General features: G+C 40.0%; 1 protein-coding gene across 1 annotated transcript in view; it reads right to left on the bottom strand.

The window, feature by feature from the left end:
• PCDH15 (protocadherin related 15) overlaps positions 1 to 26,655 on the bottom strand; it is a 698,694-nt gene that overhangs the window by 238,106 nt on the left and 433,933 nt on the right. The window contains exon 17 of the mRNA XM_034775466.1: positions 24,059 to 24,187. Coding sequence (XP_034631357.1) covers positions 24,059 to 24,187 — 129 coding nt within the window. The remainder of the gene's footprint in view (positions 1 to 24,058; positions 24,188 to 26,655) is intronic.

Genomic DNA, 26,655 nt, shown 5'->3' with positions numbered 1-26,655 from the left:
GGGACACAAGGGAGGGCACATGACCTCCACATGTGACCCTCCAAGTGACTCCGCCCCAGCCCGGGACCCCCAGGCTCTCCCCATCCCCTCCAACACCCCCCTTAACTGTCTAAAATTTTACAATTTTACAGTTGTAAAATGATGCTTTGGGCCCCTGGTGCCACCTGTACTTTCAGGTGTCACTGAGGATCCAGCAACACCCCAAATTGAAAAATTCTTAAATGAAAGAAGGATAGGAAGGGCAATCACCCCACTTTCCCTTAACACACTATCAGTGCCTCCCTTATGTCCAAACTAAGCTTCTGCCAGGCTGGCTTTATCTAAGTATTGCTCTCACCAGGCAATAGGAAAGTGAAGATGCTGCACCATCTGTGTTTGATGGAAAAGAGGCATAGAACTGTGTGTGTCATGTACATCTTGATAGAACTACAGCCCAAATTGTTTGATTATTTTCCTCAGCATGACATACAGGAGCGGCAATCAAAATCAGCCTCACAGAACATGCATGAGAACTGTCTCTGGACAGATAAGCAATTGATCAAAATCACATTCTCTGATCTCTTGGGGCCAAATCCTGTTCCCATTGAGATCAAAAGGAGTTTTGCTATGGAGTTCAATGGGAACAGGCTTTGACATTTGGAGAGGAAAGAACAAAACCACTCAAACAAGGGCTCTGTTGCTTATACCACAGGTATCAAAAGGCTGCTGACTCGTGAGAAAGTCAGCAGACATCTGATCTTTATCCATTGAAGAGCGCTATAAGACACATATATAACCTCTGCTCATGAGGTTATATATGTGTCTTGTAGCACTCTTCTGAACGCCAGTTGGAAGGAATTTTTTTTTTCAGTATGTGTGGACTGATTCTTTTCTCTTAGAAGGCATGTCATTTTTTCAGGTTCACACTGATTAACACAGAAAACAATTGGGGCTGTTAACCATCTAGAAACCAAGCCTTCAGACATAGTGTGTTCAAAATGGGGTCAAGAACAAACCCTGAATCTTGAGTTAGTGGGTCAGGAATGGTTGGTAGGTGTAGTGCCAGACAAGATGTTGGCAAGATGTATCAAGTGGAGGAACTAAATTTGCCTTGGGCAAGTCAGTGCAATTAGGATGACTTTGGTCTATCCTTATTTATTTTGTTTAAGACTCTGAGGAGCATCATCATCAGAGGATAGGCATAGAGGAGATTCCTCAACTAGAAGATGAGGAAGGCATCTCCCAGAAAATGATGGCCCCCACCCCCGAGCAGAACATTCATCACTTGCCATTGATGGTGGTAGCAAAGAGGTCTATTTCCAGGAAACCCAAAGTAAGGAATATACACTTGAGAATCAAGTTGTTGAATTCCCACTAATAGTCCAGGCAGAAGTATATGCTCAAACCATCAGCTATGGTGATCTGAATACCCAGTAGGTATGAGGACAAGATGAAAATTTGATGGGCTATGCACCAGTTCCATAATTTTATTGTTTCTGCACAAAGGGAAGGGGATCTTGCTCCTCCTTGGAGATTATAGAGTAAACGCTGTTGTCTGTCATGATCTTCACAGATTGGCCCTTGATCATGGGAATGAAGTGTCTGCAGGCAAATCTGACCACTCTGAGTTCCAGGAGGTTGATTTGGAGAGTGGACTCTTGTTCGAAGATGAGCTTCCCATCTTACAAGAGCTGCATATGATGCTATGGTGGGGAAGCAGAGTGAAGGAGACTCCAGCACAGACATTGCCTGGGTCTTTTCAGTAACTCTAGAATCTCATGAAGGACTGATATTAGTTTATTCAGACTGTGTTTGCTGGGTTTATAAACCGTTCTCAACCCTTGGAAGCAGCGTATATGCAACTTGGCATAAAGTGTGACAAAGGTGAAGGCTCACATGGAGCTGCAGACAAATTCTGGCAGTTGTTTGTGGGCTCATTTGGACCTTCAAATCAGATTTATTATTAATTATTATTATTATTATTATAAACCTCTCTCTCAACAGGGAAACTCTAGATAATGTTGTATCTAAGGAGGCTCCTAAAACCTCTACTTGTTGTATAGGTATCAAAGTCTACTTTTACTTTGTTGAACTGTCCGACCTCATCAAATACTACCATGGCTTTCCTCACTGCAGAAAGAAGTTACTTGTGTGAAGGGCCTTTGAGGAGCCAGTTCCCAAGATAAGAAAAGATGATTACTCCTGACAGTCATAGTTGAGCGGCTACCACCACTAGTACCTTTGTCAAGACTCTGGGGGCAGTAGGGAGTCCAAAAGTGAGCCTTAGATACTGGAAGTGTTCCTGGTTGACCCCCACAACACTGAAAACTCTTGTGAGAAGGATGCATCACAATATGAAAATATCCATCCTTTGGTCTAAGGATGTGAACCAATTCCCTGGATCTAGAGATGGTTTTATAGCTGCAAATGTATATATAGCTTCCTGAATATCCTCCTGAAATCATCCTGAAATTCCTGAGGATTGCAGCCATGGTGGCATGGTGCATGAAAATCACTGTAGAGGTCGAGCAGGCCACCATGTTGGCCACATCTGGAGAGGCCTTTAACAACTCCTGGCTAATTAATGACCCCCCAAGATGACTGCCTGAGATTTCTGTCATTGTTCTTGAGGCAGATGATCAATAAAATAATTACATTTTCCATACCTACTGTGTTATATTTCACAATCAGGGCTTGATAGCTAATCATTCTAAGCTGCAACAAAGCAGAAGAGTAACTTTTAGACCAAAGATCTAAGCATTTGTGTCCTTATCAGGCAGACTAGTTTTTGAATGGTACTATCTACTTTGTTCCTTCACAGCGTCTTATCAGTGCCTTGTATAATGGTACTAACACCTCCTTATCTCTACTGGAAATACCTCGCCTGATGCATCCCAAGACCGCATTAGCTTTTTTCATGGCCATATCACATTGGTGGCTCATAGTCATCCTGTGATCAACCAATACTCTGAGGTCATTCTCTGCCTCTGTTACTTCCAACTGATGCGTTCCCAGCTTAACACAAAAATTCTTGTTATTAATCCCTAAATGCATGACCTTGCACTTTTCACTATTTAATTTCATCCTATTACAATTACTCCAGTTTACAAAGTCATCCAGATCTTCCTGAATGATATCCCGGTCCTTCTCTGTATTGGCAATACCTCCCAGCTTTGTGTCATCCACAAACTTTATGAGCACATTCCCACTTTTTGTGCCAAGGTCAGTAATAGAAAGATTAAATAAGATTGGTCCCAAAACCGATCCTTGAGGAACTCCACTAGTAACCTCCCTCCAGCCTGACAGTTCACTTTCAGTATGACCCGTTGTAGTCTCCTCTTTAACTAGTTCCTTATGTACCTTTCAATTTTCATATTGATCCCCATCTTTTCTAATTTAGCTAATAATTCCCCATGTGGAACCGAATCAAATGCCTTACCGAAATCGAGGTAAATTAGATCCACTGTGTTTCCTTTGTCTAAAAGATATGTTACCTTCTCAAAGAAGGAGATCAGGTTGGTTTGGCATGATCTACCTTTTGTAAAACCATGTTGTATTTTGTCTCAATTACCATTGACCTTAATGTCCTTAACTACTTTCTCCTTCAAAGATAGAGATGGCATAGATTAATTTCCTAAGATTTATGAAAGATGAAGCCTCACAGGATAATTATTTCATTGAGCAACTAATATACTGCCTTATATAAAGCTAGCTAAAGATCAGCCCATGAATATTTCCTTTTATTATTAATATTGAAACTTACCTAAACATATGTTTAGATATAGTATGTATTTATTTTCTGTTTTAAGGTAACAATGAGTGCATTAAGAGTAAGTTTGGAAACAAAAACAAAATGAATGGATGATGATACATTATTGTGGGAATACAATCTATTCTGAGTACAAACATGTTTCCCAGGTGTTAATTTTTTTCACTAGAGAAAATATGCAAAATAATAGTTTAGGGTTTAAAAAGAAAAACAAAAAACAAACAAAACCCCATACCATTATAAAATGAGTGCTAAGCCACCAACTGCTGAAGAATTCAAACCTCCAATTAAAAAAAAAATCTTAATTTTATGACTGTGAAGATAAATGTAAATGTGAACCAATACAGTGTTGTTTTCTTAAGACTGAAGAAAGGCAAAACCAATGTCTTTGACCGGAACACCCAGTCAAAAAGGGACCCTGGCTGCTCCAGTCAGCACACGGACTGGACATTAAAAGTTAGCTAAGGCAGGCTAGTCCCTACCTGTCCTGGCACCGTGCTGCGTCCTGGAATGTCCAGCAGGTCTGGCTTCTAGGTGGGGAGGACCACGGGGCTCTGCATGTTGTGCCCATCCCGAGCACCAGCACCACACTCCCATTGGCTGGGAACCACAGCCAATGGGAGCTGGGCGTGGGGGGCGGTGCCTGTGGGTGAAAGCAGTGCACAGAGTCTCCTGGTCCCCATGCCCAAGAGCTGGACCCGCTGGCTGCTTTCGGGGCACAGCATGATTCCAGAACAGGCTGGGAGCCTGCCTTAAGCCACTGACCGCGAGCCGCCCAAGGTAACCCCACACTCCAAATCTGAGCCTCTGCCCCAGCCCTGAGACCCCTCCAAACCCAGAGCCCCTCCTGCACCCCAAACCCTTCATTCATGGCTCCACCCCATAGCCCGCACCCCCAAATCAGAGCCCATCCCCCTCCTGCACCCCAACCCCCTGCCTCAACCCACAGCCTAGAGCCCTCTCCTACATCCCAAACCCCTCATCCCTAGCCCCACCCCATAGCCCGCAACCTCAGCTAGAGCCTTCATCCCCTCCCGCACCCCAACTCCCTACCCCTACCCAGAACCCCCTCCCACACCCTGAACCCCTCATTTCTGGCCCTAATCTGGAGCCCATACCCTCAGTTAGAGCCCTCACCCCCTCCCCAATTCCCTGCCCCAACCCAGTGAAAGTGAGAGAGGGTGGGGGAAAGCGAGCCACTGAGGAAGGGGGAATGTAGTGATTGGGGGGTGAGGCGAGCCACCGAGGGAGGGGGAATGTAGTGATTGGGGGGTGGGGCCTTAGGATAGGGGCAGGGGGTGGGGCCACAGGAAAGGTGCAGTACTAGGGTGTTCAGTTTTGTGTGATTGGAAAGCTGGCAACCTTATATCCTTCCCAAACAGGAGCAGAGTAAATCAACCAGATTCTGGAGAGCTTCAAAGTTGCTATTCAGGGCAGCAGAGAAAATTATAAGACATCCTGTCAACCTTCATTCTGCTACTAGGAAAACCATAAACAGACCCCAGAGAGGTTTAATCATGGTTAGCTGACACAATGCTGAAAACAATTTGTACTGGTCTTCACTGATCACAAAGTTATGGTCTGCGATATGTCCATTTACTCGATTCTTCATAGCATGTTCAAACATAATGAAATGCTGTAGTAAAGTCAAGCCCATTAATAGGTAATTTGTAGGCATGTGGTAAATTTTCAGGCCTTGAAGTAGTTTTGCTATTTAACAGCTCTTTTACAGCAGAGGGACAAGCTAGCAAAACAAAACTGGTCAAGTGTTACAAACTAGCAACACTTGGCAAGTAAAAGTATGAAGACTTCCAGTTCATATATATTTACCATTTTAAAGTCTCCACATGTAATAGCTTGAGATCTCAAGCTGTTCTTTTAATTAGTTCATTTGTTTTTAAAAGTAATGTTTACCTTGTGTTGTTGACACATCATAATGAGACTCTGTAACTAGAGAAGTATGCAGTGTTCCTGTAGCCATGTTGGGCCCAGGATATTAGAAAGACAAGGTGGGTAATATCTTTTATTGGACCAGCTTCTGTTGGTGAGCGAGACAAGCTTTCAAGCTACACAGAGCTATTGTATACTGTAAGTAGCTTTCTTAGAACTGAAGAAGAGCTCTGTGTAGCTCAAAACCTTATTTTCTCCCAGTCTATTAGACTTCAATTAGAAGTTGGTCTAATAAGAGATATTACCGCACCCACCTAGTCTCTCTAACTAGAGAAGAACAGAACTGGGTTTGAAGGTCAAAATCCACCACTTGGATATAAAATTACTTAGAACAGTTAGTAGTAGCTTCTTTGAAAAGAATCTATCAGTTATTGTTTGTCAGACACTTACTCTACTGGTCAGAAAATAATGCTTCCAGGGGAGAATATGCAGGCTCAAATCGAAACCATCCTCTTAAAGAAATTAGTGAGACCAGGGTGCCCAATATCTGATTATTTAAAAAAAAAATGTTTAGGTGTCATACCTGAAAGTAAAGCACCTGAAAAATACCACAGAAAATCTGGTGCTTGGTTGATTGGCACTTCTTCACATGCTCTGGGTCTAACTGATCACTATATGTGGGGGCATGAAGGAGGTACCCCCAGATGACATTGGCAGTGATGATGGGGCTGAGGAGGGTTTTTTTGTCTTCCTCTTCAGCATGTGTGTGTGAGGGGGTCACTCTCCAGGATTATTTGCATATATCTCACAATCATTTCCCTGCCATTGCAGGGCCCTGGGACACTGGTACACCTCAGTCCTTCCTATTCTCTGCCGGTGGCTATAACAGTCTGGTCTCCTGTGGGCTGTAATACTTTGGTCTAATTTCGGTTGTTGTGATTAGTGTGAGAGTACTAGGTGGAGTTGGTGGCCTGCGATATACAGGTCAGACTAGATTATCTGGTGGTCCCTTTTGGCCTTAAACTCTGACTCAACAACACTCTCCGTCCACCAGGTATCTTTGGAAATGCTATAGTAGATGGTTGTGGACTTCTTTTAAACCCAGAGATAAACAGCTATAGAAGACTGCGGGGACCAGTCAGCATCCCCAATTTGAACTAGTCTATTTTGTGAACTCAGAGGAATCATTATTTCTTATTTTAGATTCATAAAAAGTGATCTCACAGAAATCTAAATCTATCATGGATTCACATGATATTAAGTAGTCATGGTAGCCATGATGGAAAACTATAGACTATAGGCCTCCCCCAAAAAACACTCAGATATGAGAAATCAGAGAAAATAAAAAATATTTATGGGACTCCTTTTTCTATCAAACACCTACACCCTAGATTGTCAACTATTATGCAGAGCAAAAAGGTTGAACCACCTCTCCAACAGGAACACTCCTGAGCCACAGATATCAGATACAGGCTAATGAACAGATAAATAAAATCAAAGTTGAACTGCTTTTCAGAATGTTTCATTTGCTATAAAAAGTCACTCCTTAGTATACATTTGGGAGAGGCAAAGCTGCTCTAAATGCAACTCAACCAGCCCTCTAATGAAGGGGCCATGTGTGTAGCTGGTACATCCCTGCACACTGGCATTCCCTGGCTATCGAATAGCTCATTGGGGACAAGCAGCTGAAACAGGTAAAAACACCTAGCTGGTTTAACTTGAAACTGGGAACTGGATGAACACAGGTGATCCTGGGATCCAGAATTGCACAGACATAAAGCAACCACTGCATCCTGTTCTTCAGCTGAGAGCTCCTCAGCTGGCACTGGGAACTGAGGCTTCTATCATTTGTTTTAAAAGGCTAAAGGACTTTGCTTACATTGAAAAATTGTTGAATGAGCAAAACATACTTGGGGTAGAAATATTGACTCAAGCAAGAGATATTTACTAATCTCTTCTCATAGTACAGTAGGGATGCAAGCCTTTTTAGCAGCAGTAAGAGTTATTTATAAGTATTGAATACGCCATACCACAAAGACAGAAATAGAAATGTTGTAATGCATTGTAAGTACTATACATAAAATTAACTGTTCAGTTGCTTCTTCAGAAGCCTGTCTTCAGACACATACATTCTTCCCAGATCATAAAGCAGATATACATCGAGTTTTATTATCCAGAGAAAACTAATTCTATTTAATTCTATTAAAAATAATTAATCTACTCTTGTATAAGGAAATTAAAGTATTTTTGTTAGCATTTATTTAGTCAAGTTGGTAGGAGTGTGCACTATACAGGTATATACACACACATAAACAAACACACTATCTACTGTCAAAATCTATGTCTGTAACATTCAGAAAAATAGTGATACTCTCAGACAGCAAATGAGCTAAAGTATCTGAAAGGGGAGGTTTCACAAGAACAAAGGGAGTTAGGCAATGACTTTCAAGGACAGTTGACCACCTAATGCCTATTTATGCCTTTGAAAATCTTGCCTGTGTCTTTTTTTAGATACCTTATTGTTTTAGATGTCTGACAGATTCCCCTTCATTAAAATTGCACTGTTAAGTAGCCAATTATAGTTAAAAATAAAAGCCAAGACTTCATGAGCCCCTGAAGCTGCTTCCTCCAGATTATAGTTTAGCTAATTATTTGCAGTTTAACATTTTAATTATCTTTTGTTAAATTTAAAATTAATATATTTCAATTAGTACAGTTATTTAAACTACTCAAGTATATTTGGGGGGCGGGGGCATGTGCACACGAACTTGTATCTAAAATTTGGTGGTGCCTTTATGTGCTGTTCATCCCCTTTCCATCACAGATATAAAGACAAAATCCTTTGTTTCTTAATTGAAAGCAAAAGGTTTGGAACATAGATTTATTTTTGTTAAACAAAGAATGAAAATTAATGTAACTACAAGGGAGAGTTCAGCTGCACACAAGAAAGAAAGGGAGGTTTACTATAAAATTTCAATCAGCATAGGTTTAGAATGACCCCATTACTCATGAGTGGCAAAACCACAAATGAATTTTGGAAGTCAGCCCAAATGAATGCCCATTAATAAATAAATAAATAAATAACAATGATAGGAAACTAGTTTGTAAAGTTTTCCATCTGCAAACCCAGATCTCATAGTTACACCGACATTTTGTCTCTCTCTCTCTCCTATCTATATATAACTATACAGATATAAATACACACGCATTCCCACACACGCACAAAGGACAACTGAAAGCAAAGGTCACAGAAAGTATCTTAGTCTCCTCTGGCTGTGCTAGACCTGTCAAGTTGTGATTCTCCAGCCTTAGTTTTACATGACATTGCCAGTCCCGAAACTCAAGGAGCAAGATGCCTTCCAGTCCAGTTGTTGGGGAGGGAAAGAAGTGCAACAGTTTTTACACAAAACAGCACCAGCTTTAATTATAAACAAAGCAAAATTGTTAAAGGTTCTGTGATGGCTAATTACTTTTGATTTCTTCTGAAAATTAAACTAATGATGCATCCATATTAGGGGAACAAATATACTATAAAAAGATTTGACAATTCTAAAACACCCACATGTCAAAACGGGGAATGTAACATTTAATACTTTATCTTTTGATTCAGTATCTTCAAAATGGGTAATATTTCAAACCTCATCATAATCAGTAATATTTTAAAAAGTAAATTCTTTCTTACTCAAGTTGACTGTCAAGTCTGTATGCATGCAGAACTCCCACTCAGATACTAGTGGGACTCTGGCATAAGAAGAGGAAAATATATACCTAAGGGACAAGAAGAGCACTGATTAGGAAGGACAGTTTCATTTGAGGGAACTTTGGGGAATATATTTCATCTTTTAATAATTCAGCTAATGTTTTTGATGTAATTTAAAAGACTGGTTTCATATTAACAACTTTAATTTCAGCAGTTTATTTCAAACTCTCTAAGGAAAAAGTGTATAGGACAGTTATCAAGAGTGACTAACTGTCTATTCAACAGTCTGTATGGAACAAATCTCCTTATTTGCAACCTCAAGGCAGTCAGTATAATTTAGGTCAGCTAATTTTTTTAAAGAAACTACTAATTCAATAGACTGTTTCAATCTCTTAACTAGAAGACCCCAGGGTAAATTGTAGTATAGAAGGAGTTCATCTCCTGGGTCAGGCAAGAAGATAATCTTTAAAGAAACTGACACTTTAACAAGAGACCTTTTAGCTGGAGAGATCCTTAGGTGTTAGCACTAGTGCATTCACCTATCGTATCCACAGGTGCCTTTGATTGTATGTATTCCTCAGTCAAGCACAGTAAAGAATATACTACAAGTACGTAGAATTATGGCCTCTGTCAAGGCTGAATCCCCACTCTGTCACTCTGAGTGCAGAAGTGGGGGCCTGCAAGGATTTTAAAAATTAATATTTGCCACTCCAGGCTTGTATTACACTCCCAAGGTTACAGCTTCTCTTTGACCTTGGCTTGGTAAACGCTGCCACCACCCAAATGCAAAAACAGCAACACCCCCCACCCTTTTAACCCAGGAAGGAGCATCTGGGAATTCCTCTTTGTGGGGTACCCTCAAGCCCTTTCATCCCCCCTCCAGGAAGAGCTGAGAAAAAAACAAAAGGAAATTAGCTGAGGCTACCAGCTAATCAAACAACATTGCACAAACCTCTTAGGACACCAATAATCCAATCCTGTTCTTAAGAAAGATAAATTTTATTAAAAACAAAAAGGAAAAAATACATTTGAAACTTAGGCTTTTTCTAGATTTTAAAAGAGCAATTCCAAAAATGAAGCACCCAAATTAGCTTTCTTGGGAATTCAGCTTAAAGGTTACAAGTAAACAAAAGCATCACAGGTGATCCACAAGCCTTAAAAAATAAACAGAAATAAACTTGATGGTGTCTAGTTAATCATTCTGATTTACTTACACCTTTGGGCTGTTAAAAGTAGTTCTAGATATGATCTGATGATTTTCATATCTGGTTCAAACTTTACACAGCATTCCTGCTGCCTTGTTTCTTCAGTCCAGAGAGCAACAGATAAAGGGAAAGTTTCTTTCCCCATTTTAAAAAGTTCTAGCCTTCCCATTGGCTCTTTTGGTCAGGTGCCCATGTTTTTTTTTTTTCCTTACCTGGGGGACCTTTTAACCCTTTACAGGAAAAGCAAGTAAAGAACAGCTACCAAGAAGGATTTTACAGCTAACTGGCTGGCTGGCTGGGTGTCCATCAAAGGGAGCTATTCCCCTCTTTATTTATCACAGCCTCATCAAAATATTTTTAAAACACCTATATAAATATAAGACCCACCAGTTCTGAAGCATCATATTTCTAACCAGCCAAATCATCAAACTATGTATTCTAGCTTGTTTTATAATCCATTATTAACCCCCCCACACACACACACAACTGTAAAGAATATTAATACGTTTCAGCTCTGCTCTTTCCACTAACACAGCAAAGTCTAACACAGTGAGGTCTCTTGTATAAAGTTACTACTGTATTGCGTATGACAATAACTGAAGCTAAAATATTTAATCATATTCTGTTCAAAGAGCCTCAAGCATCAACACTATTCGTCATTATATTTACACAAAGCAGCAGGTCTCTCTTGATGTTAGAGAACATTATTTGATATACAAAATTTCTACAGTCATTATATCTCTTTTGGACTGGACACAACAGGCTCCTTTCAATGCCCCCAGTAGACTTCTGTGGACTTTAGACTAAACTCCAAATCATTAAACTTTAGGGCTTTCCACCCCATCAATAGAGATAAAATTCAGAAGTGGATGAGAATTCATAATATTCAAAATTAAAAAACTAAATGCAATCTTGTTAAGAAAGTGCTAATATTGCAAGTGTGTTTCAGTAGCATCCAGTTATCACCCAGAAATAATGTTTCATTTTCTTTACAAATATTTACAAACATTCTACACCTTAAAACAAAATCTAAATGTCATAACCAGGGCCGGCTCCGGCATTTCTGCCACCCCAAGCAAAAAAAAAAAAAGAAAAGCCAGACGGCAACTGGAAAAAAAAAAAAGGCGCGATCTGTGACGGCAGTTCAGCGGCAGGTCCTTCACTCCTAGAAGGAGTGAGGGACCTGCCGCCCCCGAATTGCCACAGGTGCCGCCCCTCTCCCTTGGCCGCCCCAAGCACCTGCTTGTTAAGCTGGTGCCTGGAGCCAGCCCTGGTTATAACATCTGAAAATGAACAGTTAAGGGACAACATAGCCAGACTCTCCATCTTTATATTACCCACCTATTCTACATTTTGGCCTCTTGTTTGGTTCTGTAATTTAAATATACTTTTGAGTATACACTGTTGATTTTATATTGAGTTTATTAAGTGAACATGAAAGGAAATAGCCCCAGCGTACATTTAGTTATGGCAGAGGTCTGTAAGTTTCCTCATAGTGTGATGTGTTAGTGATGAAGGATATTTTTTATGGATTATTGATGTTTGGTGCTATGTTTGTTATACGGTTGATGTAAATTTAAATACACTTCGTAAGTTTGTATTTTAATTATATTATGTGACAACTAAAATTGTGAGCATTCTTTTACTTGTACTGGATTTACTACAGCATGACTCCATTGACTTCAATGGAGTTACTTCTGACACACAATGGTGTAGTCCATAATACTACAGTGTTCTAGTCTACATTGGAGGTGGGATTTTACAATTTCCTAGTCAATTGCAATTTTGTCCTTTGCACAAATTTGTGCAATTTTGTATGGAACAACATTAAGGCTGGGTGAGCAGTGTATGTCAAGTCAGATTCAGGGCTCTGAAATATCCAATATGTGCCCATATGCCATATTGGTACTCCTCTGCAGCCACTATCTTGTCCAAAATCACAGCTTTCATTTAAAAAATAAAACAAAAAACCACCACCACCAAACAGAAAAAAGTCTCTAGTTGTTATGGTTGTGGCAAATAACTTCATAAATGGGAACCAAGTGGAACTGATAGAGAGATGTTTATGTGAGTCTGCAGTCTGGAAAAATAGCTCTGAGACATGTGAACAGCACAGTTCATCTCAATGAAATGTTAGCTCAGATGCACATAATGATAATTCATATGTCAACAGTATTAAAGTAGAGTATCACAGTACTGCACAATTTACTGTGAATGACCTCATTTTGGTGCTGCAAGTGGCTGACATTTGGGAGAGACCAGTACTTATTTTTTCCTGAGTCAAGCCAAGTGGAGGGTAACATTATTTGGGGTCATTAACTGGACATCACAGAAACACACTTTTAACAGAGCTATATTTTAAACTTTTAAAGTTTAACATGGATAAAAGACTCTACATTTATTTGTGCTCACCATGCTACCCTCCCCCACAGCCTGTTCTCCCATTCACTATGTCATCCTAAATCAGCTGCACTCTCTTCCCTATCTGCTACATCTCCCTTTTATTTCCATGCCCTGCCAGTTTCCCATCTCCCCTGCATCCACTTCTGTTTCCTTTCTCAATGCCCATTCCAAAAATGGTGGAACAGCGCCATACAACACAGTCATCACTTCATTTAATATTTTCTATTCCTATAACAGAAGAAAAAGCACCTTCAAAGTGATTCCGCTTGAAAAGTGACAATTAATAGATGGAGATATATGTAAGGTCTAGGTGTAGAGCTGCTTTTCATAAACCGGGCCTTATTTACAATATTTCCTCTTTATGGCAGATAGAGCACCTATAATTATATGACAATCCAGTGACTGTGTCCTAACATGGATTGGTTTATATGATGTAACCAGGGGTGAAAGTAACTTAAAGGACTTACCAGTATGTCAGAGTCCTGAGCGGGGGCATGGCCTCAACCGGAAGAGGTGGGGCCTTTCAAGATTTAAAGGCCTGGGGCTCTGGCTGTGGCTGGGAGCCCCAGGGCCTTTAAATCACTCCGGAGCTATCAGCTGCAGAGGCGGCTGGGAGCCCTGGGGCTTGGAGTGAATTAAAGGCCCCGGAGCTCTGGCCGCCGCGGAGCTCTGGGCCCTTTAAATCCCCACCCGAGCCTGGCTGTCGGAGCTCTGGCAGGGATTTAAAGAGCCCAGGGCTCCCCGCAGGGGCTTGAGCCCTGGGCCCTTTAAATCACTGCCGAGGAAGCCGGTCCAGTCCGGCACAGCGTACTGGCTCTTGCCGGTACTCCGTACCTGACCGTACTGGCTTACTTTCACCTCTGAGTGTAACAGATGCAATGATTTATCATGCAATTTAAAAATAATTCATGTCCTTTTTCCATATTCTCCTTCCTTCTGCTTTATTTCCCTCTTCCCTTTCTTTCATATTCTTCCCTCTTTCAGTCAATAGCTTTGCTCAGTTTGAAGATTTTCATTAATCATTAGTGAATTTGATAACAATGTCCACAAAATTAATGCGAGATGGAGAGAGAAATGGGGGAAATGGCGCCAATGTATAAAAAAAGAATTAAGTCTTCTGCCTGTTATTAATTTATTTCTGCATCTGGCCCTCAATTCTGTGGCTTCATAGTAAACAAGTGGCTATTTATTAAAGCTTGGCATCAAACAACAATCAGGGTCCTTCCATCATCCAGCAGCATCAGAATTCAGACCTTTTGCACATTTTGCAACTAGTACATAGATATAACCCACCTAAAACTATTTTGTCTCCACCTCAAATAGCTGAGGAACTGGGATCCATGTAACCAACACTGTCTGAAGGCTCTTGAAAATTCAGAAAATGAGTTTATATTGCTAAATATTTCACATTATATCGCAGGTCATTTGGGATGTCATTTCTTCAGTAGTCTCTTTTTAATATCACACATAAGAGATTTAAATGGCCATAAGGAATTTGACTTGAAACAGCCTGAATTTCATTGTTAATTTTGTGCATTTGAACTCTTGAAAACCCTTTTGTTTCACATCAGCCCTTTACAAAGAAAAGAACTTCATTCAGCATTCTTTCTCTTGACTTGCTGGGGGATGCCAACAGCAAGGAATCTAGTGCACCTTCAACTGCCCCAATTTAGACAGCACTGTGTAAAATAAAAGGGATTTGAAATACATCCATTACACTTTTGGCTTTATCCTTTTTAACTTTTGTTCTTTTAATCTTCAGTATGCTTCCCCAGCCCCACAGGCGGTACTACTATGCCACTGCCTACAAGAGCGCCAGCTGACAGAAAGAGCCTGGGATCAGAGCTGCTGTGAGTTCTGTTACTTCACAGAATTTTAATTCTTGTTACAGGTACATAACAGGCACCCCTCTCTAATAGAAATTCTTTTAATTTACAGTGCCTTGTGTTTTCCTGGGAAATAAGGACTATGGTGTAACCCATTGCAGTGCTTCTTCGCCCTCCTACTGAAATATTGTTTCCTAATATCCAACCTAGACCCCACTGCAATTTGACCCCATTGCTTCTTGTTCTGTCATCTGCACCACTGAGAACAGCTGAGCTCCATCCTCTTTGGAACCCCCCTTCAGGTAGTTGAAGGCTGCTATCAAATCCCCCATCACTCTTCTCTTCTGCAGACTAAATAACCCTAGTTCCTTCAGCCTCTCCTCGTAAGTCATGTGCCCCAACCCCCTAATCATTTTCATTGCCCTCTGCTGGACTCTCTCCAATTTGTCCACATCCTTTCTGTAGTGGGGGCCCAAAACTGGATGCAATACTCCAGATGTGGTCTCACCAGTGCTGAATAGAGGGGAATAATCACTTCCCTTAGTCTGCTAGCAATGCTCCTATTAATACAGCTCAATATGCCATTGGCCTTCTTGGCAACAAGGGCAGACTGCTGACTCATATCCAGCTTCTCGTCTCCTGTAATCCCCAAATCCTTCTCTGCAGAACTGTTGCTTAGCCACTCGGTCCCCAGCCTGTAGCGGTGCATGGGAATCTTCCTTCCTAAGTGCAGGACTCTGCACTTGTCCTTGTTGAAACTCATCATATTTCTTTTGGCCCAATCCTCCAATTTGTCTAGATCACTCTGGACCCTATCTCTACGCTCCAGTGTATCTACCTTTCCCCGCAGCTTAATGTCATCTGCGAACTTGCTGAGGGTGCAATCCATCCCATCATCCAGATCCTTAATGAAGATGTTGAACAAAACTGGCCCCAGCACCGACCCCTGGTGCATTCCGCTTGATACCGGCTGCCAACTAGACATTGAGCCTTTGGTCACTACCCGTTGAGCCCGACAATCTAGCCAGCTTTCTATCCACCTTATAATCCATTCATCCAATCTATACTTCTTTAACTTGCAGGCTAAAGTCAAGAAATCCACCGCTTTCCCCATATTCACAGAGCCAGTTATCTCATCATAGAAGGCAGTCAGGTTGGTCAGGCATGACTTGCCCTTGGTGAATCCATGTTGACTGTTCTTGATCACCTTCTTCTCCTCCAAGTGATTCAAAATGGATTCCTTGAGTATCCGCTTCATGATTTTGCCGGAAACTGAAGTGAGGCTGACCAGTCTGTAGTTCCCTGGGTTCACTTTCTTCCCTTTTTTAAAATATGGGCACTATATTTTCCTTTTTCCAATCATCCAGGACCTCCCCAAATCACCACGAATTTTCAAAGATAATGGCCAATGGCTCTGCAATCACATCAGCCAACTCCCTCAGCACCGTTGGATGCATTAGATCTGGATCCATGGACTTGTGCATGTCCAGATTTTCTAAATAGTCCTTAATCTGTTCTTTCACCACTGAGGTCTGCTCACCTCCTCCCCATAGTGTGTTGCCAAGTGCAGCAGTCTGGGAGCTGATTTTATCTGTGAAGACTGGGGCAAAAAAAAGCATTGAGTACTTCAGCTTTTTCCACATCATCTGTCACTATATTGCCTCGCCCATTCACTAAGGGGCCCACACTTTTCCTGACCTCCTTCTTGTTGCTAACATACCTGTAGAAACCCTTCTTGTTACCCTTCACATCCCTTGCTAGCTGCAACTCCAGGTGTTCCTTGGCCTTCCTGATTACACCCCTGCATGCTCTAGCAATATTTTTGTACTCCTCCCTAGTCATCTTTCCAAATTTCCACTTCTTGTAAGCTTCCTTTTTGAGTTTAAGCTCACCGAAGATTTCACTGTTGAGCCAAACTGGTTGCCTGCCATATTTGCTATTCTTTCTGCACATCAGGATGATTTGTTCCTGTGCCCTCAATAAGGCTTCTTTAAAATACAGCCTTATTTTGGTTCTATCTAAATTGGGTCTATCACACAGCTTATAGGAATAACCTATCAAAAGGCTTTTTTGAATATTTCAGATTCTGTATGTTTTAGAAATTACACTAATGGCTAAGATAGGGAGCTGCTGTTGCGATGACATGTTCCATCTTATAGTTTTATCTAAGCTAAAAGTGAACTGATTTTATTATTAGAGGATTATTGTACCTTATGGGCACCTAAAAAAAACCACAACATGGATTTTAAAGATAATAAGATACTTATTACTGCTTTGAAATGTCACATCCATAGTTTAAGATGAGAAAAAACAGCAACCATGTAAGCATATTTATTGAGAAAAACTAACATTTACAAAATATTGCTTTGTCACATTGAAGCAAAAGAGGAAGGGGTCCTCAAGGAGCCCTTGAAATCACTGATCTTTTACTTCAATGTGACAAATTTAAGCGATGACAGTGCTGACAAAAACTCACTGAGTTATTTTTCTAAGGAACGGCATCTCGGCTTGAGTACTTTTGCAGCAGAGCAGTGTGGCGAAGAACCCAGTTCCCATAGCGATTAGTGCCTAAATTCATGTCCTGTTTGTGTCCGTATAGCCCTAGATAAAGCTTTGCTGAAGCAGTCTACACAACCTGAAGTGCAATTTGCATTAAATCAGACTTCGTGAATGAGTAATATAATTGGAAGTTGAGAGAAATCTCGTCCAAAGAAGCAGTTTTTCTATTGGATAATATCAATTTTGTTTTCTTAAGATAAAGAAATCCTAAATAACTAGTTAAACTCACTAAAAAAAACCACATACCACCCAATAACGAATATACTTTTTACTGAATAATCCATATTTCATGAAATGGGGTCAGGGAGAATAGTTCATGTTTCCCTCCTCTCTCCTTTCCTTTATCTTCCTTGTCTCGCGGGTCTTTGGGTTAATAAAGTCCTGTCTTAATAGTTCTACTGTTCTATTGTCTTGTGACTGTGTTGCTGCTGGGCACATGATTATAAAGGATGGATTTGAACTGACATTGGAGGTGACATGCAGTGGATTTGTCTTATTTCTCATGTCTCCCTTTTATCTAAGATGTCTTAAATGCCTTTTGAATTCTCTACTGTGCATATTTTCAGTGTCACTGAAACTCCATCACTGACTTATGATTGATGGGATTCTTCCTATCAGGTTTAAGGAAAAATTCATAAGAAACAGTGCATTGTATAGTCAAGCAAAATTTGCTCTGGATTTCATATTTTCCTGCTAGATTCAGGACATGTTCTACTAGTATACTTTTTTCTTATTAGGAAAGAATGAACAAGATCAGATAAAGTAAGAGCCAACTAAAACCTCTAACCAAACCAAACCTGAATTCAGGCTGAGATTCTAAATAGGAAAAGGAAAATATTATATACTATATTTATGTTTTACCCCTTGTTCTGCGCTTCCTGGGTTTGGCTAGCTCTGAAAGCAGAAATACAATATAAAATGCTATTCTACGGATATTTCTGACTCAGTCAGTAAAAATAGTACAGAAATCATACTAAAGAACAAGATGAATTTAATCACGCTTAATTACCCAAATATATGCAGATAAGCATTAGAATTTTTTGTTTTTATCCAAAATGCCTCTCCGCTCTGAGTTATCCCAAAATATCGTCCATTAGCACAATCCCTTCTTGTGATTCACAAGAATAACAAATAATATATTGTAGTTTTCAGTACTATTTGTGTCATGTGTTTCATAACAAAACCATAAAAACTAACTAAAGAGAAAACAGAAAGTTTACCCCTAACTCACTGGTATGTCTCCCAACTCCCATTGTACCTTCCTTCTCTGAGGTTTCCCTACATCTTCCCTCCCTTTAAAAACACCCTGCAGTAAGATAATCCGAAGTACACTTATGATGTTCTTAATGTACTGTATTGTTAACATCATACTTACCAAAATTTAATAAAAAGGTAGGATATATGCATACACACCTTTGGAAGCCGATGGGCAGATCCACCAGCTGAGGAGATAAAGGCCAAACTCCAACTCAACTCCCTTTCCTCAGGGCCAGATTGATTAACAAAGTAAATTCCAACCCATAATCAAAGTAACACAGAAAACTTGGTAACTGCCAATAAAGGCCTTTCCAGCTTTCAGCAATCTGGGAGAGGGCTCAGAGGAGAGGGCATGTCCTTTTCCTTTTAGGAAACCTTCCTTACAACAGCTTTTCTTTTCTTTTATATCCCTACCCCAGATCACTCAGACAATGGGCAGGGAACTTGGTTCTATTTGTAATCCCTTATATGCTGGAATTTAAGGAGTACCTATATATCTTGTCACAACCTTATAGATTTGTTAATCCTCAACAAATATCATTTTTATGTTTGGTATTCTCTTCCTTGATATACCCCACTACAATTAAATTAAATGCATATTTGACTTGTCTGCCAGACCATTGAGAAGTGAGAGTGGAAAATAAAGGAAAATTCTAAGGGTCCGTAGGCAATAAAACTCAAGTTTTTTAAAGGTATTTATGTATTGCTCCTCTCAGCATTGCAAGGCCTACATGACTTGGGAGCCTAAATCTCATTTTCAAAAGTCCCTAAATTTTGAAAATGAGACTTGTAACACTAAACAGAGCAACAGCTAAATACCTTAAAAAATCTGGGCCTAAATGCTCCAGGCCTCATTAGCAAACTTTTAAGTACACCTTAGGCACACTATGAGTTCCCATGACTCTGATACTAACAGTGATGCTGAAAGCACATGTATTACTCCTCAGATGCTACTATTCTCACTTCTATTGATAATGTTCCTCTAGTGCTATTATGATCTCATACTGGCCCATCAGTTCCTCTCTCCACATTTTCCATCATGGATGCATCATGCTCCAGAGTGGGGAGAGAATTATGGACCAATGATAGTGTAACAATATGGGACCACAGAAGCAGTAGGGAAGCATTTCCAATACAACCGAGTAAAATTCAGAATTTACATTGTGTGGAAAATTCCATCATTTCAACATTTGTTACCATTCCAATTTGCGATGAAAAGCTGAAATTTTTTTACAGAATAGAAGTTACAAATATATATTTGGAAATCTTGAAATGTATTGTTTTAACATTTTTGATGAACATTCCACAAATTTAAATATGTAAGCTGAAATGACGGGAAATGCTTTCTTTTGAGTCATTTCAACATTATGCTGCATTTTCTCATTGTGGCTTATTGCCATATGGGAGTATAGTTCAGGAGTCTAATGTTCTCATTCTTTCTGGTGAGCCAGTTTCCCTAGCCAAACTTTATCTCCCATAATGCAACCAGAGTGATGCAACTCACATGACATGCAATGCTGAGTGTTGCATTATGGGAAATGTAGTCCTCCAGGGAGCTCAGCATATAGGAAAGAATGGTGGCCTGAACTACAACTCCCATATTCCCAACTCCCATACTGCAATAAGTTGATAAGGCAATGCAGTTTAATACTTCATTGAACTAATTCCAAATTAAACATTTTGGGTCACTTCAACAAAAAATCTTTTTTGCAAAAATCAGTATTTTCCTGCAGAAATTTTCAATTTTGCAGAAACTGCATTTTCCATCAGAAAATCAACCTGACAGAAAAATCCCTGCTCTAGTTATCAGTGTTCTCACCATTATGGTTAATGTTAAGGAGAAACAGACATCTCACTTCTGAAAAAAAAAGTCTTCTTAAAAGCTGTGTTAAAAGAAATTGTTTAATATGAAAGGAAAAAGAGAAGGTGAGGGGGTCAGAGCAAAAGGACAAACAGGACATGGGGGGGATGTGTGATAGGCACCATAGGCAGGTGCACAATCACCTGGGATGCTCTGTCCAGGGCCTAAGTTAGAAGTAGTGTCAGTAAAGTTAGTTTTTTGTTTTGTTTTTTTAAATAAGATGGAAAGAGTGAGTGGCTGCAGACTCATATCAGGCATGGGGATGGAGGGTGCAGGTTGTCCCTGAATAGGAGGATTAAGTTGAAGAATCTGCCAATTTACAATCTAAGGTCTTGTCTACATGAACAACTGGTTCTCAGTAAGCTGTGGTGTGAATCTACACTACACTAGCCTGACGAGGACTCAATATCCACATGGATGCTGCTGATGTGCATTAACAGTTTGTTAATACACTTTGATCTATTCCTTCTTGAAAGACTATTAGATGAAAGCACATTAACTTACAGTCAATGAGCTTCAGCAGGGTCCAGATGGACAGTTACTCCTTTGCAGGCTAGTGCGGGATAGAGTCACATCCCCACTTGCTGCAAACAAATTGTTTGCGTAGACAAGCCCTAAGTAAATTTAGTTTCCCATCTGCTGGTTGGTTTGTGTGCATATGAAAAAGAGACACAGGGAATATCCTTGTGTACCCCTGCAGCCAAGATTTGATTTAACCTTGCAACCATGATGTAGCTTCTTGAATAAATAAATTAAATGTGACTTCCCTGTAATCAGTCACCAGAATCTTTGCTAAGCTTTATTTTTTAAAGCAGGAATACATTCTCCATAACACTTTCTCCTTTTGAGGAGCTATTTGCAAGTATGGCTACCATGCAGCTAGGTTTTCCTGGTCATTGCCTCTTTTTTGAGCCTCCATCCTCTGTCCAGGCAGATTTTTCAAACAACAGGCAATGTCTGGGATATTTTCAAAGATGCTGCAGCTCAGAGTCCCAATTGGTCCACTTCCTGACTGGATTCCCTCTCTGGCATTGGCAGCCAATTGGTCCATTCCCCTGCAGCCACAGCTGCTGAATCATACCCACCCAGGCCCTGGCTCCCAACCCTGCGGAGAGGAGTCCCATAGAGAGGGACTGACTGATGACCCGCACTGTATCCTGGGCTTGTGCCAGCCACCATGCCACTGTGACATGGAATAATACTTCCCCCAATCTCCAGTGAGTACCCCGCTGCAGATACCCACTCCAACCTCCCCAATTGTACCTGTCCTTCAGCTCCCCCTTCTCCCTCGCCCCCTCCCCTTCACAGTGTACTCTTTTGGGGAACCTGAAATATGGTAACCTTATTTACAAGGGCTGGCCCCACCCTCATTACTAACTATAGGGAGCAAATTTTCTTGGTGTACACAAAATCTTACTTGTACAGATAAAAGCCAACCCTCTTCCTCTCTCATACATGCAGAACAGCAGCGATCTGACAGGAATCACAACTAGTCAAACCCACATCGATACAGCATGAAGACCAGCAGTATCCTGGCTCACTAGCTCTACCCTAGCATTCCAGAAAACTTTATCTAGCTCTCTACTGAGGCTTCAAACTGTTCCTCCATCTGGCATTTTGTGTTCTATCCCCTCTCTTCTACCCCTCATTCAGTATTTTCTACCCCTCTGCCCCTTTCTTGTGATGGCTATTATTTCTCCCATGCCTGCTTATATCCCTTATCTGTGGACTGGATGAAACAAAGTAAAATTTATTAGAACCTTATCTCAGAAGTGAGGGCTTTGAGATCAAGATTAAAATAAATTAGAATCGTACTGTAATCACGGGAGGTAGCAACTTTTTATAGTCTCTTATTATAATTTTAACATTGTCAGATTTTTCTTAGAAATGATGCGTCAGTTATTTATAACCTTGGGAAGGAGCTTTCACTAAAAACCCTTTCATCTCCTATGGGGGGGGGGGAGGAAGGGGAGAAAGGTTTACTTGCAGGATTAAGATAATTAAAAAGAAAAACAGTCTGCCAGTCATATGAGTATCATCTTCTTGGCAACCAGTCATAATATTAAAAGTTCAGTTCTGGTTGGGAGCTTTACATTTACTTCCTTATCAGGATGTAGAAAAATAAATAGTACTGTGGATTGTGTGAAATATCATTGAAACTAGTGGGAGGAAGCACTGCCCTTCATTTAACATAGCTTTAAGAAACTATTGTGCTCTTTTATGGAACCAGAAAACAGACAATAGCAGCCTTCACCTAAAACACAGGCATATGTACTGTCCAAAACAAAGACACATAAGAGCAGAGGAGTTTTGCTAGGTATTATTTTAGAAGAAGTGATGTAAAAGTAAAACATGATTTGATTTTCTTTCTTAAGTTGTGTTAACTCCTGTCCATTAGTTCAAAAGCCTGACCCACATACCCCAGCTTGCTGACACTTGGGGCACTGCCAAGAAAACAACACAAAATAACAAAATATTTTGAGTGACAAATTCTTCATTTGGCAGCATGTCCCAATGAGTGACAAAATATTATAAAAAAAATAAACAGCTTAAAATTACTACTACTAAAGATTCCAAATGTAAGCAGGACTCAAAAACTAATTTTACAACATCAACACAATTTATTTAGATCAAATTAAAAGATTTCTAATTGCTTTTTTCCCCCTCACTAATCTTAGCAATTTGTGTACGTGAAACATCAATCATTTGGTAGAATAGAAATTAACTGTTATAGCAGCAGGAGACTGTGGTCTTGCGACGATATTCAATTCCATTAACATTAAGGTTTCTCGTTAACAGTGGTAGCCTGGTTAGTTTCAAGTTGCTCTTGCTTCTAGTTTCACTACAGAACTGAATTGGAAGCTCCAAAGTTATCATTTAATAAAAAAATTTACTCCATACCTTCTCAGTGGAAATGGGTCACCACATTTTCAATAAGACTTTGGGGCTAATACTGATTAATTATTCATAGTGAAATATACAAATATGAACATTGGCAAATGTCCATAAAATAAAGAAATAAGTATGAAAATGTATACAGTATGGCATGATATGTAAGTGCATCATGATGAGACATTACTAAAAGATGTTTCTGAAAATATACAAATTTATTTTAAATGCTGTATAAATAAATAATTCCCTTCAGCTCATAGCAGAATTAAAAATAAAGAAAACTAAATTAACAAGTTTCAGAGTGGTACCCATGTTAGTCTGTATCAGCAAAAAGAACGGGGAGTACTTGTGGCACTTTAGAGACAAATTTATTCGGTCATAAGCTTTCGTGGGCTAAAACCCACTTCATTGGATGCATGCAGTGGAAAACACAGTAGGAAGATACATATACACAGAGAACAGGAAAAAATGGGTGTTGCCATACCAACTCTAACGAGACTACCTTAATTTGTTAATCTCTAAAGTGCCACAAGTACTCCTCGTTCTTTTTGTTAAATTAAAACAAGTAAAGCAAAATTTGTAAGCTTTTCTACTTAAAGACAAAAAGCACAGTATATTTATACTGCCGACTATTTAACTTCTAAACTAAAATAATTCTATGCTTCATAGTCTCTAACATTTTTACTGTGATCTTCAAGCACACCATGATTAACTTACCCTCACTTGCCCAACAAAAGCATTCACTTCCTCTTCTTGTACAGATAGATTTTTAGGTAGAAAGGGATCAAAGACTGGTCCATTGTCATTTACATCTGTCACCACCACATTAACAGTGGCAGTTGAGGTCTGCAGGGAAAGATAAAATAGTGAGCCAAATATTTGCACTTTACATGATATCTTACTACTATGTATGATTAGAGCTCTGCGGTGAAACAAATTAAAAATATCACTCTTCCCCTGGTCTGTGAAAAGTCAAGCATTAGTCAGTTTTGCCTTTTGTTTGTCAGCTTTTGGGGGAATGGAGGGTGTGTTAAAGCAAAGACTATGGATCCATTTCATGTACCTTTGGGAAACATGAACATTTGTGATTTTCTTCCTTCCTTGTATTTCATCATGAAACACCATGTTTTCTGGCAGAAATAGCTAGTTTTGACCCTTGATCAAATTCTTGTTAAAACCCATAAAAACTAATTGTTCTGTTTCATGTACAAATTCCAGGATGTAGCATTTAGTTTAACTGTAATCTGTTCGAAGACTTGTTACATACTCAGCAGGCCACAGAAAATTTTTATCTTTAAAAATGTAATCATTAATATAAGTTGACCTGTGACTTACACTAAGTGCTTGTGTAACCACACACCTTCTGGGTGTGGTGTTCTGTCCCATCTAGTGGCACCGAGACCACTTAAAGAGAGATAAAAATGAGTCTGCTCTACATCCTTAGCTAACAGTTGGCTGTTAGTCGGCTTTTAGCTCATGCGGTAGAGGGTCACGCACTAAGCTCCAGAGGTCCCTGGTTCAATCCTGCCCGCTAATGACTGGGATCTGTCGGCAGGGCCGGCTTTAGGAAGTGCGGGGCCCGATTCGAATATCCGGTGGCGGTCCGGGTCCTTCACGCGGCACTGAAGGACCCGCTGTCGAAATGCCCGGAGTGGGTGAAGGATGTGCTGCTGAAGACCCAGACCACTGCCGGGTAAGTAAAATTAAAAAGGCGCCTAAGTTAGGCACTCTTCTTTAGGGCGTGGGGCCCTCTTAGGCACAGGCGCGGGGCCTGATCAGGGAAATCGGGGGAATTGGCCTAAAGCCGGCCCTGTCTGTCGGCATACACTTATCTACACCCTCAGTTACTGAGCTTTATGTCAAGATGTGAATTTACAGTGCAAAAATGTGCCATGCAGTCAAGTCCCCTGTGGTCACTGCTATGCCAAACTGCACTCCAAGACTTTCACTGTACCATAGCAGTGTCCATGTGGCAAGTTACTGTGTTGAACCTTGTGCACTATAGGTTTACACCCTGGCGTGAGACCCAGTAACTCACTATGTAGACAAGCCCAACAAGACAACCTCTTTCCTCATGAGACCATGGCCACAGTTGCCGCCAATGAAGGGGTCTGAACTACAGCTTCAATGGTATTAAAAATCAGCTGCTTGTAGGATGGTCTCTACTAGGACCCCATTCTTTTGGAAATCAGGTCTTCCCAGTCTGTAATAGCCCAGCTTTGTTAACCTTTAGGTCAGGCTGCAAAGGCCATCTTTTTTCTTTGTCCAATATGGATCTGGGTTGACAGCAGGGTGAGGCTGAAACTCCAGTGCTGGCTTTGTTGATGGAGTTTATTATTCAGTTCTTGTTATATTTATGTTGCTTTAACAAGTAATCAATACCCAATCATAATTTGTCTTGTTTTGACATACTTATACACACACAAAGTATTTTAAAAATTATATGAAAATAATGGTACAATTAACTAGCTTCTTGTAGTGGCCTTTTGCTCAGTTGCTTACTATTTATTTCTGCAACTTTTCATTCCTATATTTAACTTATTTTAGGAAGCTCAAGCTCTTTTTTTAAAGATATACAAAATCATTGTCAACAATAAGAAGGCTCCAGAACATTCACTGTTGATGATACACAAAGAACACTGAATTCAAATGGATTTTAATAAGCTAATCTGATTCTTTACAATGAAGAGAAATGAAATCTCCTAGATTTAGTAAACTGAGAAAACATGACATGGAAATCATAGACATCAGAAAATAAATAGCTGTCAGTTTGAGAGATTTTCTTTTCTATTACAAAGAAACTTTAATGGAATGTTTCTACAATGTGCTTGTTGCTTTCATGATGCTGTCAATAGTGAGTCAACCTAGTGCATCATTTAGAACATTTAGATTTGTTACTCAGCAGCCAAAACACATTTTGTCTGATTGCTTTTGATCAAGTTTATGAAAGTAAAATTATTATTTTGATTTGCTTACAGATCCATCTTTGTGTCTGAAGAAAAAAGAATATCAATCTGTGTGTGTGTGCGCACGTGTATATTACACATATAAATCTACATACTGTGGAAAATTCAATTATCACAAGCATTTTTTTAAAATGACACCCATAAATGCCCAGAGTTTTGTGTAATGATGGTCTGTAGCAGTACTATTAAACATTAAACCAATAAAGAGAGCTTCTCTTACCATACTCAATCCCATCTCAAAATTCAGATCTAAAATGTGACCTATGACCGCCTAATGCTCTTTCTAATAAAAAAATAAAATCCTAGTCTCTAAGACATCTTGTATTGCCCCTGCACAATTGTTTTTTG

Source organism: Trachemys scripta, chromosome 7 (genome assembly GCF_013100865.1).
Source record: "Trachemys scripta elegans isolate TJP31775 chromosome 7, CAS_Tse_1.0, whole genome shotgun sequence".
Classification (NCBI taxonomy): domain Eukaryota; kingdom Metazoa; phylum Chordata; order Testudines; family Emydidae; genus Trachemys; species Trachemys scripta.
Note: the sequence above shows the minus strand (reverse complement) of the source record. Positions and strands in the feature narration are given on the sequence as shown.